General features: G+C 40.3%; 1 protein-coding gene across 3 annotated transcripts in view; it reads right to left on the bottom strand.

Annotated features, from left to right (window-relative positions):
- Positions 1 to 17,230, bottom strand: part of GMDS (GDP-mannose 4,6-dehydratase) — a 425,916-nt gene that overhangs the window by 66,995 nt on the left and 341,691 nt on the right. For all 3 annotated transcript variants that reach the window (XM_080377829.1, XM_080377828.1, XM_080377832.1), the window contains 2 exons: positions 13,399 to 13,517; positions 4,039 to 4,135 (listed from right to left, as the gene is read on the bottom strand). In XM_080377829.1, coding sequence (XP_080233955.1) covers positions 4,039 to 4,135; positions 13,399 to 13,517 — 216 coding nt within the window. The remainder of the gene's footprint in view (positions 1 to 4,038; positions 4,136 to 13,398; positions 13,518 to 17,230) is intronic.

The following is a 17,230-nucleotide window of genomic DNA, read 5'->3' as shown; positions in this document are numbered from 1 at the left end:
AACCATTAAATAGCATTTCATTTATATCAGTGCTAGAAAGGACTGGGAGAAAAAAGCTTAATTGCTTAAGGCACGTAACAAAAGGAAGAAGTTAGCAAGTTAGCATGCTCTTTTTTTCTTTGAAGAAGAATAATAAGAGGCCAGATGACTGCTTAAATATTAGCATCACATTGTGACAGAGTTTCCAGGGCTTGCTTAAAGGAAGGAAATTTGCATTGATGTATGTACGTCGTCCTCGGAGTTACAGCCATGCCAGCCCATAACAACTCTGATGCAAAAATACAACCTGCAGTTCCTATCCTATGCAAGCTGTAGGACAACTGCAGAAACAGGTGGGAGGGAAAGGGAAGAATTCCCTGTAACACATGCAGAGCATTAGAATCAGAGAGCAGATGACGTTTACATATGGTTGAAAGGTTTCTTTTTTTTTTTTTTTTTCCCTTTTAAAAGGTAACATAAACTCCTAACTGAGAGATATGTACATTTTAAGCTCTGTGATGACAGGACAGACCAGTGAGACCTGGAGTTAATCTTTGTTGTTGCAGGAAAGGGCAATGAAATGAAGCAAGCTCCTATGGAACTGTTAGCTTAATATCTGCCATGGAAAAATAATAGAGGCAATTTTACGCAAACACCTTAATGGGCATAATTTGATTAGAAGCAATTGTGCAATTCTTGGAGGGAAATTTCTGCATACAAATTAATATAATTGTCCTGCTGAAAGATAAGAAAATTAAAGAGAAGCCCTAATTCTCTAAGAATTACCCAATTTCAGGGGCTGAGAGACCTGATGCTTCCGACATTCTTTACTGCAGGGCTGCTTGTTTCCAGGTGTTGGAGGTGGTTCACTGAATTTCAGTTTTAACTTTTAAAAGAAATCTAAAATTAATTTTATTAATTTAATTATTTATATAAAATTAATTTAGTATTATTTTTGGAATATCAAATAGATTATTTAAATCCAAGTATAGACTAAGCTGCCTATCTATAATATGAACATTTGGATTGTAACAAAAGTAGAAAAGACTAGAGAGATCATTTCTGCAGAATCCACATTTTACAGGTGAGTAAACTGTAGTGGAAACTTAGCCTTACAAACCTAGGGCAGCAAATGCATGTAAAGTTTGATCTTACTAGCCATGTGCTAAAAAAGCCTGCAAAACACATGAAATCATCTTTCATAGGGTATCTAGTTCAGTATAAAAAGCAAACTAGTCATGAAGCCCTGTGAAAATTGCAGATTATAAGAAAGGCAAAAATAATCTTTTTTTTCCCTCCAATCTTTGCAGCAAGTTAGTCTCCAATTAAAAAAGGGTCAGAAAAGTTACTGCTAGGAATCTGATACAAGCCAAAAGAAATTATACCGATAGGTTTGTAGTTGACAAGACACAAGCAGGGAGGGAGAGAGACAGTCATTAGAAGCATTAGCAGGAACAATTCCCAAGGCCAGTAAATATCAGGGGCCCCCAAAGCAGTCAAAAGTAGAGTGAAGAGATTTAGAGTCAAGGCATTCAAAGGGTCTACTTAGTTTGACCAGAAGACAGTCTCACATTTCAAGGTTTCTTCTTCAGTACAGCTAAGCTTTTCAATGGGAGGCCTTGACCCCAGGGATCACTAACTGAAGAAAACAAATGTGTTTTCAAATGACTGTATTGGCACTGTCAGAACCGACTGTACACAAGATTAAATGATATTTATTTTCACTTTCCAGAATATCATGTTAAATTTTAGAGAGAGAGACAGACAGAAATGTTTCCAAATAAGACATGAGAATCTGAACATCGGATTTTCTGTGTCAGCTGGGATTCCACAGCAAAATTCCTGTTAACTGATCTGGCTAAGCCTCCTTCCAAAATGTCAACCTGAGGCTTTCTTGCCTTCAGCAGTCTTGGTGAGGGTAGGTGGAAGGCAGCACATGCTGTCAGTCCATTTCAGTTCTCTCACTGCTTTTCCTTGCTTTCTTGCAATGGACTGGATTTTGGTCTGGTATTTTGAAATTGCACAGATGTGATTCCCTGACTGAAACAAACAGAGGTTTGCCTGCCTTTGATAAGGAACAGAAATAAAATCAGAATTAAAAAAACCCGAAAATGATTCTGGGTACCCATCCTGAGATGCTCAAAAAAAGGAAACTTTAATTGGAGGAAATGGATGCCACATCTCTTCATAGAGGAGTTTGCTCACAGTTCATCTGCATATTCCTTAAGACAAAGGTACTTCAAAATCCATTTTGTGCTTCTACCTTGATCATGCTTGAGCAGCTTCACAATCTTCTTGGGTTCCACAGGAACCAAGTAGGGGCTATGTTAAATGCAAGGCAAGACAGGGGCAGTGGAAGAGAGATATGGAGCCCAAGGGAAGGTGGCCTACAACAGACCAGATAATTTCAGATAAACATCAGATGTCTACTGAGTTTATATGGAGTGCTATTTCAAGGCCATATTCCACTCGGTATTTGAATACATCCCTATACTTATGTATAGACCCACTAGCAATTGCATGAGCATTCCTGAGGAACCCGTGCTTATGCACTGTCCCAAAATGGACAAGCGCGTAGTGAGCTGAATTTAAAATCCAGGAATTGTGTTCCCAAAAGGAAACCAATAAGGAGAGAGGAGACCATGGGCACCACTATTTCAGCAGAAAATAGCTGAGCACATGAATAATACTGGAACTTGAAAAAATAGTGGAACTACAGCGAGGGCTTCAGAACTGCTACACACTACCCATGAATTTTGAGGAGTGAATATGTACTTAGTAAGAGGTATGACAAAGCAGGAAAGTGGGTCTCACAAAGCGCGGACTTGTTGGGTCAAGTGTCCTTTTCCTGTTTGGCAAGTCCTTTTGTCTCTGTGTCTTCCTTATCATCCTGACACCTTACCAAAGCACAGAATGACAGACAGCTCTTAATGACTTCCTAGCGTTTGATTCTGATACATGGGCCCAGCCCTTTTTTGCATAACATGAAAGTCTCTGTTCCCCTCTGAATTTCCACTTTGGAACCCACATCCACTTCCACATGTGCAGGTCCCCACTCCCACCCTGCGACCCGTGTCAGGACAAACGTGCTCTCATCACAGCTTGCCTGAATCAGGCAGCTGAAGCCCGCACTCCTGAACTGCCGGACTGACAGCCGATGCTGCGTCAGCAGCCGGCAGGGCTGGTATCACCCTCCCCAGGAGGCAAGAACATCCTCTCCTGGGCACACCCTCTGCCACATCGCACGACTGGGGCTATTGTTCCCTGTGTCCAGAAGCCGGGCTCTGTCCTGTACTATCTCTGTGCATTGCCACCATCCTGCCTCACTTGGAAATAGTGTTGGTTTTTTTTCCTCTCCTAAGCATGCTCATCAGGTGATTTGGGGACAGGGGTTAGTGGCTTGGTCCTGCAGGCAGCGTGTGCTGGTTGAGCACCCCTGGCAGACTTCACCGAGGCATTCCTGGGAGGAAAGATGTGTTCTGCAAATGAGCATTTACCGAGTGAGACCCTGCAAAGCACTTGAGAAAAGAAAGTGCACATGCGCTTCTAAAACAGGCATTTTGTGGTACCCACAAAGCTCTAAGCTGAATGGGACATTCACTGGATGGAGTTGAAACATTGACATGAAGACACAGAAACAGGTACTTTAAAAATCAAGCCTATTAGCCCCCACCTTCCTCCGCTTTCCCTTCTTGTAGCTGGAGGAGAGACGGCCACATACCCATTTGAGAACAGAAGGAACAACAAGTCGTTTTGCACATTGTTTTGTTTCCCATCAGATGACATTTCACCCCCAAAAGCGTCCCCTCTCCCCTTCGGAGAGGGTGACCGAAGCAGAGTAGCATCCCTGTGACGGGGCAAGCCTGCCCCTCCTGGGCAGCGCTGCCTGCCCGCTTGTCCCCAGGTAGCTGGCTGACAAGTAGGCTAATTTAGAGCTCTAAAAGCTGGCAGCAGGAGCACAATTAAGCCGTTTTCACAGACTGCTGGCCAAATGCAGCGATTTATTGGCTGAGTGATTGGATTATTCATTTGCAAAACTAAAAGAAGGCATTTTCTTACCACTTCAGTTGGCCTGTAGTACTTGTGATTGACTGTCACATGGATATGGCCAGTCTCTTTGCATCGTCCTACTTCATTTTCATTCTTCCCTTCCCACCTGTAAAGAAGATAAACATTTAATCAACCCATAATTACTTTAGTGCTCTGATCTTACCAACATTTGGCCTGCTTTCATTTACTTGAGGCTGGTGTCAATTCTCCCTGCAGGACAGTATAAACTCATTAGCTATAGGAACAAAGGCCGAGTTTAGACTTGAATGCAGCAACAATGGCTTTTGAAGTCTCTTTGTTTTGGTTTTTGATTCAGTGGAAGGACTGAAATAGAGGACTTCCAAATTAAACACATAATGCTAGGGGTAAATAAAACGTCCTGATTTGAGAATGTCTCATGTATCTGCAAATAAATATGACAGTGAGGTTTTTCATTTGTGGATTGGTTCAAAGTTGTTTTCTTAAAATATTTTTAATTCTTGTATTTTGGCCAGTACTTTCAGGAACTCTTTAATCTGTTAATTTTAGGGATGTGAAGCTCTGTTTGAATAGCATTAAGCTGCATAATTTAATTTGTGCTTAACTAGGAAAACCAAAACAAAAACAGGTCTTGAGTTTTCAGTCCTAGCTCGACATAGCACTTCACATACATGTTCTGTAAACAGTACTTACTACCTGTGAGCTGAATGCCAGCTACTTTGTCCAAATCAGTTTCATATGTGTTGAGCAGCCAGCACTTTGCTGTAATTTATGTGATCTGGGTGCGCCGCGAACTATTTCATTAGCAACTGTCCTGTCCTAAAATTTTGGGAGCAACAGCAGAGGAACGGTTTGGTGGGTGACTAGCTCTGCCTTTGAAGATGCCAGCCTTCAGCCTGGAAGCCTGAGGACAATGCTTCCTCTCAAAACAAATGCTTCAGATGGCACATGTAGGAATGTACATCGGTGCATCAAACCTAATCCACTGAACGTACAAAATCCAGAGTTATGATTGAAACTATATCCTCTTTTTGCCTCCAAGTATATATCATGAGGCTCCGAACCAGCTTGGCATAGAAGCGTAGTGATGAAATCCTTTACTTTTTTTGTGTTTAAGTAAGATCTATGCAATTTAAATCAGCAGTGTGATTTAGACTATTTAGCTTCGGTCACCAGCCATGAAAGAAAAGTGCCCCTTGCCTCCCACTTACTGATTGTACTGCCAGCTCTTGGGATTTTGTCACAGATTTGATTTCTCTTTGCTCCCCTGCCCCCCTGAAGTTCCTAGAAGAATTTAATTCTTTGACAATCTCAGCCTTCATTTTTGAGTTTCTAGCCCTGAGGGCTAAGGAGGGGAGTCTGAAAATGTGAACTCTGTGTACCCATGAAGGTTAAAACACTGAAAGGTGAAAGGAAATACTGAATATGTATTATTACTAGTTTTCAAATCCCACGATTTTTTAAACACAACTTATGGGTTTTGGATGACCAGCAAAGCTGGTAGGTTGCTCGATACTGGGAACACTTCTTGTCGAAATAATTTCAAACAGATAATAGCCGAAGTGAAGTCAGCTGTTAACAGTCGTGCCACGATGCTACAGATGATTTATAATTTAAATTTTCTTTCCTTCTTTTTGCAGTTGCTCTGTTTGAAGCCTGAACTGCAAAGTTTTCATTCAGAAGCCAAAACTAACATTAGTCCCTCCCTTTAAAGGGCAGAGGGTAAAAATGTGCAGGACTCAAATGAGCTTAATAGAAAACTAACCGTCACCAGTAAAACAACAGGAAGCACTTAGATCAGGAGACGTCAGTTGTTGTTGGAGGTCACTGAGCAGAGAACCCCATTTAACACCCAACAGGCTCCAGAAGGCTCAGCCCAGCCAGCAAAGACTCACTTAATGTCGCTATCAAAGTTATATAACAATAGAAACAGCTTAAGAAGAAATCTCCACCCGTTTTGTTCAGCCCAGTAATGTGAAAAGTTCACAAGGGAAAAAAAAAGTACTTCTCATTGTGAACAAAGTAGCATTTGATAGCTGCACTTCTAATTACTCCTGGCACCTTGGTGCTCACAGCTGGGGACACCATACTGCTGATAAAAGGGAATGCACAGCGGCCAGCCTGACACCAGGAGCAAGATGTCCATTTTGCCAACTGACTCCCCTCCCTTCTTCCTCTAAGCACAGGGAAAGGAAAAACAAACCCCACAAAAATCCTCCTTCATTTATTGTCAAACTGGAGTCAGAATTTTTAACGGGAAAACATAGTGCCAGGCTATCCTGAAGCCCAAGCGTGGTGGAAGAGGCACAGGGAAGCCTCACGTTGCTGTGGTTTTCAGTAGCTCCCACCACAAGGGCTACCCAGATTTCTGCTCCTTAGGGTGGGTGCCCCAACCAGGCAAGAAAACAGTCTTGTGTAACTTGGGGGAAATGCGAAGGATCACTGGCTAAAGAAAGTTAGGCTAATCAGGCTGGGCTACATTTACAGAGGATGGGGTGAGGATCCCCCCATCCAGTGCCCAAGGCCCAGGGCCTCCAGGCAGGTGCCTGCTGGCCTAGTGTAGGCTTTTCACAAAACGCTGGTCCTAGAGCCTGCAGGCAAGGAGCCTCTACAGCAAGCCCATTGCCTGTCCCACAGTGGGGAGCTTCTCTCTCACTGAAGCACAGGACAGGCTTGCTCTCATGGCTCACTGCCTCAGCCATACACCAGAATGCTCTGCACTCGGAGAAGGATGCACGCGACCACATGTCTGCTACTGACGAAGTGGGTTTGATGACTTCTGCATCTACATTTCCATGTCGAGCACCTCACTGTTGGAGATGGGTGCTTTGGGATTGCTTAGGATGATAGTCATTGTCAGCTCTGGTGGGTACCACTACTATCACTGACCTCAGAAATTCCCATATAAATAAGTTAATCACATTTCAAATGCATGTGCAAGTTTACTTGTTTACAAGGTTCTTCACCTCAAGACACTCTGGATTTACAGAGGAACAGACTGCATTTTATTTAAGGCTAATTCCATATCTGCAGTTCACTACTGTTACAATACTTATTAACAGCAGTAATGAATGCTCCTTTTCCTCTTCAAACTGGAGATTCCCATTATTTTTAATTTCCTATAACTATACAGGAAGACAGAAAGTTTCAAGCTATGAAAACATCCACAGGTATAGAGGATTTTCTGAGGATGAAGAGCTGGGGTACTGACCCAGTGGGGTGTGAGGTGGGCAGGGAAGGACACAGGGGAGCCAGGATAATCAAGGAGGGGTGGGAATAACACTGCAATGGACCAAATGGTCCAAATGGTTGTAACTGAGAAGCAAACGAGGCAAAGTATATATATTTTTGAGGTGGTGAAGAAAACAACTAAAAATGAAATCTTTCACAAAAGCACAGATAAATTGAACAAGTATATGCATTTCATCTCCTTGCTTTATCTTTACACAGAAACAGAACTGACAGCATTTTAAAAAAACATTCAAAACCCCTCATAGCTACTCAGTCTCTTTACAGCAAAAACCCTATCACGTACAACTTTAACTCAAATATATGCCAATAGAAAGTATTTTCACATTTGAAAATGAACTATAAATTAATTAAGAACAAAATTTTAGGAAAATTTTGCTCTTCCTCCACAGCTAATACAAGATACCATTTGTGTAGACATCTCGTATTTGTGGTCTGATCGCTGCTGCACGCACAATTAAGCCAAAGCACTTCATTCTGTCCTGGCACTTTATAAACAGCAAAACTGACACCATGTAACAGACCACTAATGTCACTTGTAAGTAATCTTTTGTAGGGAAACTTGAAATATGGCTCTTTATATGTTCCTTTGCCACCAACTCACCCACCAACCTTGCCAGCAGCTCTGATACATCAAAGCAATCAAGGATATAGGGATTGCTTAACCACAATTTTGTGCTTAAATCTAAAGAACAACTATGCTACCATAGAGGGATGTATTTAAACTTCTTTCTCATATGCTCTGACAAATCAAGTCTTCAGCGTTTGTTCACTAAAGGAAACAGTTCAAACAATGCTATTGTTATTATATTCACAGCATTATCAAGTTCGAGTTTCAAAAATCTAAATCATGACTCCCCACGTTATGAGACTTTAAAAAATAATAGGAAGCTAGGCTTCCTATTTTTTGGTTTCTTTTTTTCCCCCAGTTCATTGGAAAGCTTTTGAAGCCCTTATTTCTTTACTCCAAGTTGTGAAAGTTGGTATTGAGAAAAATGTATTTCCTCAACAAATATTGTTTGTTGTGAAAATCAAAACATTTTGGAAAGAAAAGCTTTAATTTCAAGCAAGTTCCATTACTGTCAACCTGAAACAAAATTATATTAATAATATCTAAAAAAGATGCTTCGACATTTTCAGAGTTGGAAAAAAATGGTGTTTTTTTTCTTTCAGAATGGCTTTGAAAACTCTTTTAAAGTTATTCTTTCTTTAAAAGAAGGCTAGAAGAGAAATGAAACAGTCCAGCTGACCTGAAATCAGATATTTTTCCAAATTGCATTTGTGACAATTATTTTCATTTCATTTGGCAGAGGGGAAGAATGTGGAATTTCCCATGGAACATCATATTTAATTCTCACTCAGTCTTCCTATAGGAGAAACTCTCATACCTCTTATGATGTATGGAATCTGATAATTAAATTGTTAGTCTTCAAACCTTAACTTCAGTTCTGAAACAGCTATTAGGTCTGCCTACAGATAAAACATTGTATCAATAAGCAAGTAGTAAAAGTCTGCTCAGCTGGAATAGTTAATTCTCCAGCTGAAGTGGATTAAACATCCCCCTAAAACTTATATTCTATGGTGAGAATGGGGTAAAAGTGGTGCAGTCCTAAGTGAGGAACCCTTGCTCATGTGGGTTCACCCATGCCAGCATTCTTCACTGACCTGGCTAGGTTCCTTTCAACTATCACTCTTCAGAATGCCTCTAATTTCTGTATGGGATTCTGTTCCCTTCCTTCTCATCTGAAAGATTCTGATTTCCCTGAGCTGTTAAATACAACACATAGCACTGGCCAGCCAGCAACTTCTGGGGGGCAAAAGCCAGACCTAGCAGCAACTGTTTTGATGATGACTCTTGGTGGCTTCTCTTCCACATCCCCATAGCACCATTACTAATGTATTGTTGGCTTTCCACTCTAATAGCAATCCTTCAAATCTCATGTGTTTCTGTAACCCAACCTCTCATTTTAAGGTAAACAGAAAAAAACCCGCAAACCAGAAACCCCCTCCTCCCTCAGTTCAAGCTCAGTTCAACCTTGACTGTCACTGAAGAGGCCACTGCTCCACTTCTGCTAGTAGTTCACCTTGTTAGACCTTACAGCTTATCTGCAAATGCCCCCTTTCTACGGTGATCTTTTATAAAACCAACCGGCATGTTAGTGAAGATAACATTTGCATGTAGAGCCAAATGACTAGAGTAAAATATTCATTTTTACTGAATTAATCCTGGTCCTGGAAGCAATAACAAATGTGCATGTATTTTTATATTAATAAATAAGACAATAAATCTTTCCACTGCTTGAACAGGTTTTTTTTCTTTTTCTTTTTTTCTTTTTTTCTTCTTTTTTTTTCTTTCCACATCTGCAGACAGCAGTCTTTGCAGCAGTATGTAAAGAACTCTGAGTGCTGTAGTGGTTTCAGGCTATCTTTGCAATCCTGTTCTAATTTAATAAGATTAATGACAGAAAATTAGTCAAGACAAGCGTTTGCCTGTTTCGTTTACCCTGCTGTAGTTCAAATTATAGGCGGGAAGTGTTTCCCCCAAGTACTACTTAATTAGTAATAAGTAGAAGGGAAAGTAAAAGAAAAAAAAGTGTAATCCTTACAGGGGGAAAATATTTGTAGCTCTGAGGCTTTCCTGTTAGTACAAAGGACTGAATTTGAATGATTCAGAGGACTATATAAATATAATTTGAAATTTCTCCCTTGAAAAAGAAATGTTAGAAGAAAAAAAAACGACACAAGGTAGATAAACCTCTGTGTACACTTCACAGTCAAGTTCAGAGAGAGAATCAGTCCTATTGCAGCTGTACATTTCATTAGTTACAAAAATGTAGTAAAGTTTCTCTCTCTCTCTTATTTTGGCGAGAAGACATAGTCCTGACAAGTGTTAATGACTGGCTGTGACAAAGTATTATGTTATCTTCTTGGAAAGACTTTTTAGGCTGTCCTGGATTTTCAGCTGTAAAATGTGAATTGTTAGGAAGACAAAAAAATGAAAAAAATAATTTTTAGTTGGTTGATGGGGCAGCCGGGATTGGTTTTATTCCTGTTTTCTACTACAAAATCAAGATGTGACAGCTAAGACTTCATTACATTTGCAACTTTCCCTGCCAAAGCACAAAATAGGGATAGCTAAGAGCCCTGCAAATGTGCCCTGTGTTCTCAGATGCACTATGAGGTCTCCCTGCTGGTGCTTGCCACTAATCCCTCCTGGCCATTTACTCCATCATTCCAAAATTTTGAAAGGTGCATTGTACAGCAATACTGTGAAGCTGTGCCATCATTTATGGCAGTGGAAAGGGCTGCTGGAAATTTCCCAGGTGAGTTTTTGAGATTGCAAAATTTTGTAATACCTGCAACCCTGCAATTAAAAAAAAACAACCAACCACCAAACAACACAACCAAACTTTGAGGAAGGGAGATAGGAAGAAAGCAGCCATCCTCGCAGGAACTCATATAGCAAATGTGCCGGTTCTTAAGTGCCTCATAAATTGTAAAGAAACAGATCAATGGGACTCACCAGTGGGGTCCCACAATACTAAAAGGGAGGATTTTGCTGCCAGGCTACTCCCTGAAGAAGATATATCCAAACTGGAGAAGGTGGGAGTAAAAGCCCTTGGCGGTTTCAAAGAATGTGAGAGGTTACCAGCCAGCGTGCCAAGAAGTCAGTGAGGGCAAGGAGAGAGTGTGTGTGCTGCAAGGCCATGGGCTGGGCTGACACCTAGAAAAATTATGGAGGTTCTAAACAGAACTTTCTAAATCCTGAGAAATATTTTACATCTAGTGCAATTTGAAAGATGAACGATAGCTATGGGGATGAGTAGTGGGTCTGTTGTGACACTACCCCCACCCTGGGAGCAGGGGGAATAAACGGCTCATTTATCTGGCTAGGCTACATCTCAAATGATCAGAATTATACCACTGTCAAAATGATCAGCAACAAAATTATCATTAGCACCTAAAATGCCACCTCAGTCCCCATAGGTATAGCTATTTATATATCACTTGTAAATGACTTAAGGAATTAATAACTTATTCACAGTGAAGAAAAATTTCTAAAGAGCCCTGGGGATGAGCAGCCCAAGCCCTGTTTCTAAAGTGATTTAGGTTCCTAAAATTCCATGTCACTAGATGTCATGTGGATTCTTCTATGATTTTTGAAAATTACTTTTATTGATCGGTAAAAAAAAAAAAGCAACTATGTCTTCACACACAAAATACCTGCTGTACCTTATCACTTGGAGTCATAGTGTAGTTTCCCTGAGAGAGAAACTTGTGATTGATTGATTCAATCCAAACACCAACCACAGCTATTGCCAATGTGAATGATACGGAGTCCACCATATGGAGCCGTATGTGAGTGAAAAATAAACAATCAGGACACAAAATTTTGTGTGTTAGGAGCAACTAAATCTAAAGTAAGCCTTTAATACCCTCTCTATAACAGAAGCTATTCATAAACGTACTTTCACTTTTATTTCTGTAATCGTTCTTTTCTTTAGGCTTTCTCGAAGGTTTAATTTACTTTCTGAAAAATGCATGCTGATTTGTCAGTCTTAGGAAATGCTGAGACTTCTTAGGCCAACACCAAAGCAGGGAGTTTAATTTTAAAGTAACAGATAAATTTATTGACATCAAAAGAAACTGTGATGCTGAGAACATCTGCAAATAAAGACATTCAGTTAGGTACTGACCTACATGTCTCAGTTTCTAATTTTAGGTAATAAAACTTTTTTTAAAAAATGAAAAAAGTTGATCACCAAACATTCATTCTTGCTTTTGCAAACAACACTAGACAGGGACAAAATAGTTCTTAAAAATCACAAGAATTCTTACTTGTGTGGAGCAACTGAATCCACAGCATATTCGTATCAATGCTTACTGGGGAGAATTAGCTTATAAACACAAAGAGTAAAAGTATAGAGAAAAAAGAAAAAGTAAGAAAGACAGAGCAGTTACTAGAGCTCCTACTACCTCCCCTTTACCCTGTCAAACCTCACTACTGTTAAGGCATACGGGACAACATGTGATCATACAGGGACATCTTGCTATCAAGACATGCTAAAAATATGGAGAGAAACTTATTCCCCAAACTGGGCTAGAAATTCTATTTATACGGTCTCTCTCTCCCCCATCAGAATTATTCTGGAGGTTGATGCCAAAAATTGAAACCAGACTAAAAACTCATTGAGGAGAAAATGTTATTACCTCCCCAGCCACCCACTGGCTGTTCAAATAATATTGTATATATCTGTGCGCTTCTGCATATTTATTGAATTTGTCAAGTTTTTGTTCCCAAGTAAAACTTATTGGCCCTGTCAAAAGTTCACCAGCTGCACAAGTGACTTTGATGGCCTGAGGAACAGCCCTGGCGTTAGCGTCATGGAAGAGCCTGTGGCTTTCCTCTCCCTTTTCCAGCTGAGATCGGTATGTTGATGCATGGGGCCCAGAGAAGATACAGAAGGAGGGAAATTGAAAAAATAATAAACAATAAAACTATAAATTACAGAAAGCGCTCACCAAGCCATCCTGGTTTTATTATATGGCCTTGAGAAGGAATTTTGTATTTTCAATCAAACTATGTGGAATATGCATTGTAAACATTCTGCACCCACTGCTCAACATTTTTATGACTTAGTAGAAGAGCTAATAGGGTTGTAGAGTGGGTTGCTACATAATCCTTGTGGTGTGGCTGATGGGCTGTCACATGGAAAGAACAGGGTTAGCAGGTGTCATCTCTTGAGATAGCAGATGATGGGAGCAGGACTGTGGGGATCTGGGGGCACAAAACAGAGAATCTGGCAGAAAACCCCTTTTTGCAGCAGATGAACAGAACTGTGGTACTCACATCTTTGGAGGCGCATCTGGCTCCCAAGGAGGGGAGTGAGTGGCAGAACAGAGAATGAAGATGGAATAAAAGATTGAGACATACCAGCCTACATTTTTGTCTTACGATCTAGAGGGCAACGCTAAACATGTCTGCTGTGGCAGTCAGTTGTGCCTGGAAGGTCCAACATTTCACAAAATTAGGAAGCGAAGGGGAAAAAAGGAGAATGCAGAGGTACAATTCTGTATCACAACAAAGGCAAAAGGCTAGAAACGTTCAACCTGTGGCTGCTATCTCATGTTCATACTTACACAATGGTTTTCCCAATGTGCTTAAATGACTTCTCCACAAATTCACGGACACTGTGGACCTCCCCAGTGGCTATAACAAAGTCCTCAGGCTCATCTGTTTGTAACATCAGCCACATGGCCTGTGGAAAGACAAAGTCAGATTCAGTGCACATGTAAGTGGCTTCTTTGGTACATGATCTTATAATACCACATTTTTAAATTGGAAATTATACATACACACACATAGCCCAGGCTGGGCAAATTAGCACTTCCCTAACATGGTGGCTATTAACCAGTTCAGTGCAACTCTGAAAAGAGTTCAATTATTTCTTAATATACAAAACAATACTGTATTTGATTTTCAATTTGTTTCACAGCAGGGGTTTCTGCAGGGAAGACTTTAATATGTTTACTTTTGAACACTGAGACTTGGTTGAGTGCTCAAGAGCGTGGATTCACTTGTTTAAAGCACTGCATGAATTGACACAGATATGGGAAAAGAACAAAATTTTGTTCTTTTCAGTCCAGAGTGCTGTTGTCTGTCTGCTACAGAACTATGTCAAACACACTGAATCATGAAAATATGGGTCCTTTTGGCTCTTTCTTCTGTCACATTTGTTTTGGCTAGTTGAGATTTTAATTAAAAGTAAGTGATTAAAAAGGTAACTAAGAATAGTCAACAGTGTATTTGACCAAAATAATCTGATTTTCCTGCCGAATATGTGCTGAATGTTACATATTAAAGCACTGTAGCGGAAACTTTTGACACAGGAACACAGGCAACACTGGTAGAAAAGTGAGACAACCATTAATATCTCTTTCAGAGAACCGTTTGAGCAGCTGCAAAAATCACAGTAGGTTTTGAAGCAAAACTTCATGGGATTGTCAACATATTTGCAAATCAGGGGAGCAGGTTTACTTCTCACAGCAATGTCTTTCACAGAGTTCCCTCCCACAAACAAGTAATGATGGATGAGCACCATCTCAGGGGGCTGGCTAGCTAAGTCGGCATGAAAGCAGGAAAGCAGATGGAAAAAGAGGCATGCAAAGACACGTGTGACTTGTCTGAGGTATCACGGCAGGTACATTTCAGTTTTCTGATGTGCAAGCCACTTCTCTAGTGACTGGACTATTTGACTGCCTAGGAGCTGTAGGCAGACAGAATAATTATTACTTTAGATCCATCAAAATGATGTAAATGTACTTCATTTCCTTTGGAGAGGAAAAGGGAATACCTGTATGGTATGATCCTCATTTAATAAATAACCAGAAAAGGAAAACAAAATAATTCAACTTTCTCTCCATATGGTAAAAAGGACTGTCATCTTCTCATAGTTTAATCCACAACGCTATTTGCACTGACCTCTTCACATCAGCTTTAAAGAAAACAACTTTAGTAGGTCCCTTGATGGTAGTGGATACTCTGCAAATCAGATTAATAAAAGCTTTGGGACAGCTCAGTTTCTCTTGGTAAATACCACCTGAAATATTCAATTTTTCCCTCCTATTCTTAATAAATCAGTGTCCAGCATTGCAAAGCGATACATTCCACTTAAATGGTTCTATTTGCAAGTGATTTTTCTTCCCAGTTATTATTTTATGCATCTTCCAAAGTTTTGACAAGATTTTATTAACATGTTCCTTTTGAACCTTTTTGCTTCTTGAACGTGCATGGAAGGCTGGGGTTTGGGCAACTGCTGTGTAAGTCCTTGACATTAATTGTGCTTTAGGGATATGACCTGCTGGGCAGGACAATGGCAGCAACTTTATTTTTCCTTTCCAGGGTTGAACATCCTAGCCAATGACGCAGAAATACCCGACTGGCTGATGAAACTCCTCTTGTGGGGAGGAGATGTCTTAACTTGTATCTCTCATATGAGCTTTCTTGGAACATTGGGGTTTCCCTGCTGATTTGAGAGGTTGTCATAAATCACCAACTCCTATTTCTTCATGACTGGACAAGCTTGCAGGATTCACAGTAGTAGCAGCGTCACAGAAAGGTTAAAAGGAATAACTAAAATAAGTAATTGATAGTTCTGGTTCTCCTACCCCGGTCCCTGATTTCACAGAGCTTCGGCTCTCGTCAAGCAGCCCAGCTGAAAACAAAAAGCTTCCTCATATGGGAAGGCACTATTTGAGTGAATAAGGATTTACATGATTAGACAGTCAGAGCCAGGATTTATAGGAGTTCTCCTCCTGACTTTAGTGGATGTTTGCTGTACATAATGAATTCAGGCTCTCACCTTTCTTTGTCTGAAATGCTCACAACACTGTAGTGTCAGATACATCTGACAGAGATGTAACAATCAAACTTCCTTTATTGATAATAATCACCCCCCACCCCCAAATGCCACATAGGTTGACTGAATATACAATATTAGCATAAGGACCTGCTATTTGCTATGCATTGTTGTGAAGCAGTACTAACAGGTCTAAGCAGAAGCAGGACTGGACTTAATGATAATTTTTTGTCATCCCTCCATTTCTAAATACGTCAGTATTGCAATTCATTGGATACAATTTTAGTGTGGTGTGGGTGCTTCTACTGAGACATTCAACGATCCAGTGAGTATTTAAGATATTTACACATTCATTTTGTGTATTAATATAAAATAGCATTGGAAGTTTCTCTTTAAAACATGCACTACGTTGAAGGAGACAGCTACAAAATACTAACAAAAAATCCAGCCTTTGACAATTGGTCCCACCGAGTTTTATGCAGTTGGATTTATTAACTCTTGTCTACCATTTCAAAGAGCAAGTAATCACCATCTTAGAAATACAGCTTAAACTGCAGTAAATTTCTACAGGATCAACTTAGAAATGATCAAACAATGCAGACAGAGTTGCTAAAATCAATTTTTGCCTCAACTTCTACCGGAAAAGAATGTTTAGATTAATGATTACTTGAGAATCTATCACTGCTGGTTCTTTTATTTTGTCTGGCATCCACAATTGTTGGCACTTAAAATTACCTCAATCAAATTAGGTATGAAAAAAAGGAACATGCTAAAAATTATAAGCAAAATAAGCGATAGTTCTGTTTTGCTTTCAGGAAGGCAACCAAATGCTGTTACTTTGAACGGGTCTGCAAGACCAGTCCGTAAAAAAACGCAAAGTCAAGCCAGAAGACAGAAAAATCTTTGAACAAGCTCCACATTCAAATCTTTATTTCCACAGGTACAGCCTGTGACAACCAATGAGAAATCTGTGCACAAGCAGTAGCTATAGGCTTTCCTTACAGCAAGTGCCAGGAATGTGCTTCCCCCCCATCAGACTAATAAAGGCCCTTGACCTATCAATTTCTAGGCATTTCCTTTAAGAGTTCATGTTGTACCAGACACCAGGGCTGAGAATGAGAGGAAAGGGGGAGACACAGCTCCAGGTTTATTTGTCATTACTGAATGGCTTACTGGTTTTAACAGAGGGGAAAAGCTTTGTTTAAATTTCCACTGAAAGTAATTAATGGTTATTGACTGGCAAATGAAGAACAGGTGACACTCTGAATTAGAAGATAAATGATCTCATGTTCTAGCGTGATAATGGGTTAGTAATTGCTACAAAGCCTCAGCCTAGTGCGTCCCATCATAATGCTAGATCATGTCCAGAACACAAAGGCCTCTGTGTGAGAGGTATTCAGCCGTTCACCTCCCGATACAGCTGCAGAGTGATCTGCTCCATTTATTCTCTGATGGACTGCACAACTGAGGCAAAAGTTCACCCATTCTCACCTTCCTGTTCACATGCTGAACCACATGACCCATGACATGGCTGAACTGGGATAAAAACATTGCCCAGCTTTGGCTTTTGGCTATCTTTTAACCATCACAAGGTCACATATTTTAGGAAATTT

This window comes from Falco punctatus (genome assembly GCF_963210335.1).
Source record: "Falco punctatus genome assembly, chromosome: 3".
NCBI classification, from domain to species: domain Eukaryota; kingdom Metazoa; phylum Chordata; class Aves; order Falconiformes; family Falconidae; genus Falco; species Falco punctatus.
The sequence above is the reverse complement of the archived record's forward strand: the minus strand, read 5'-3'. Positions and strand labels throughout refer to the sequence as shown.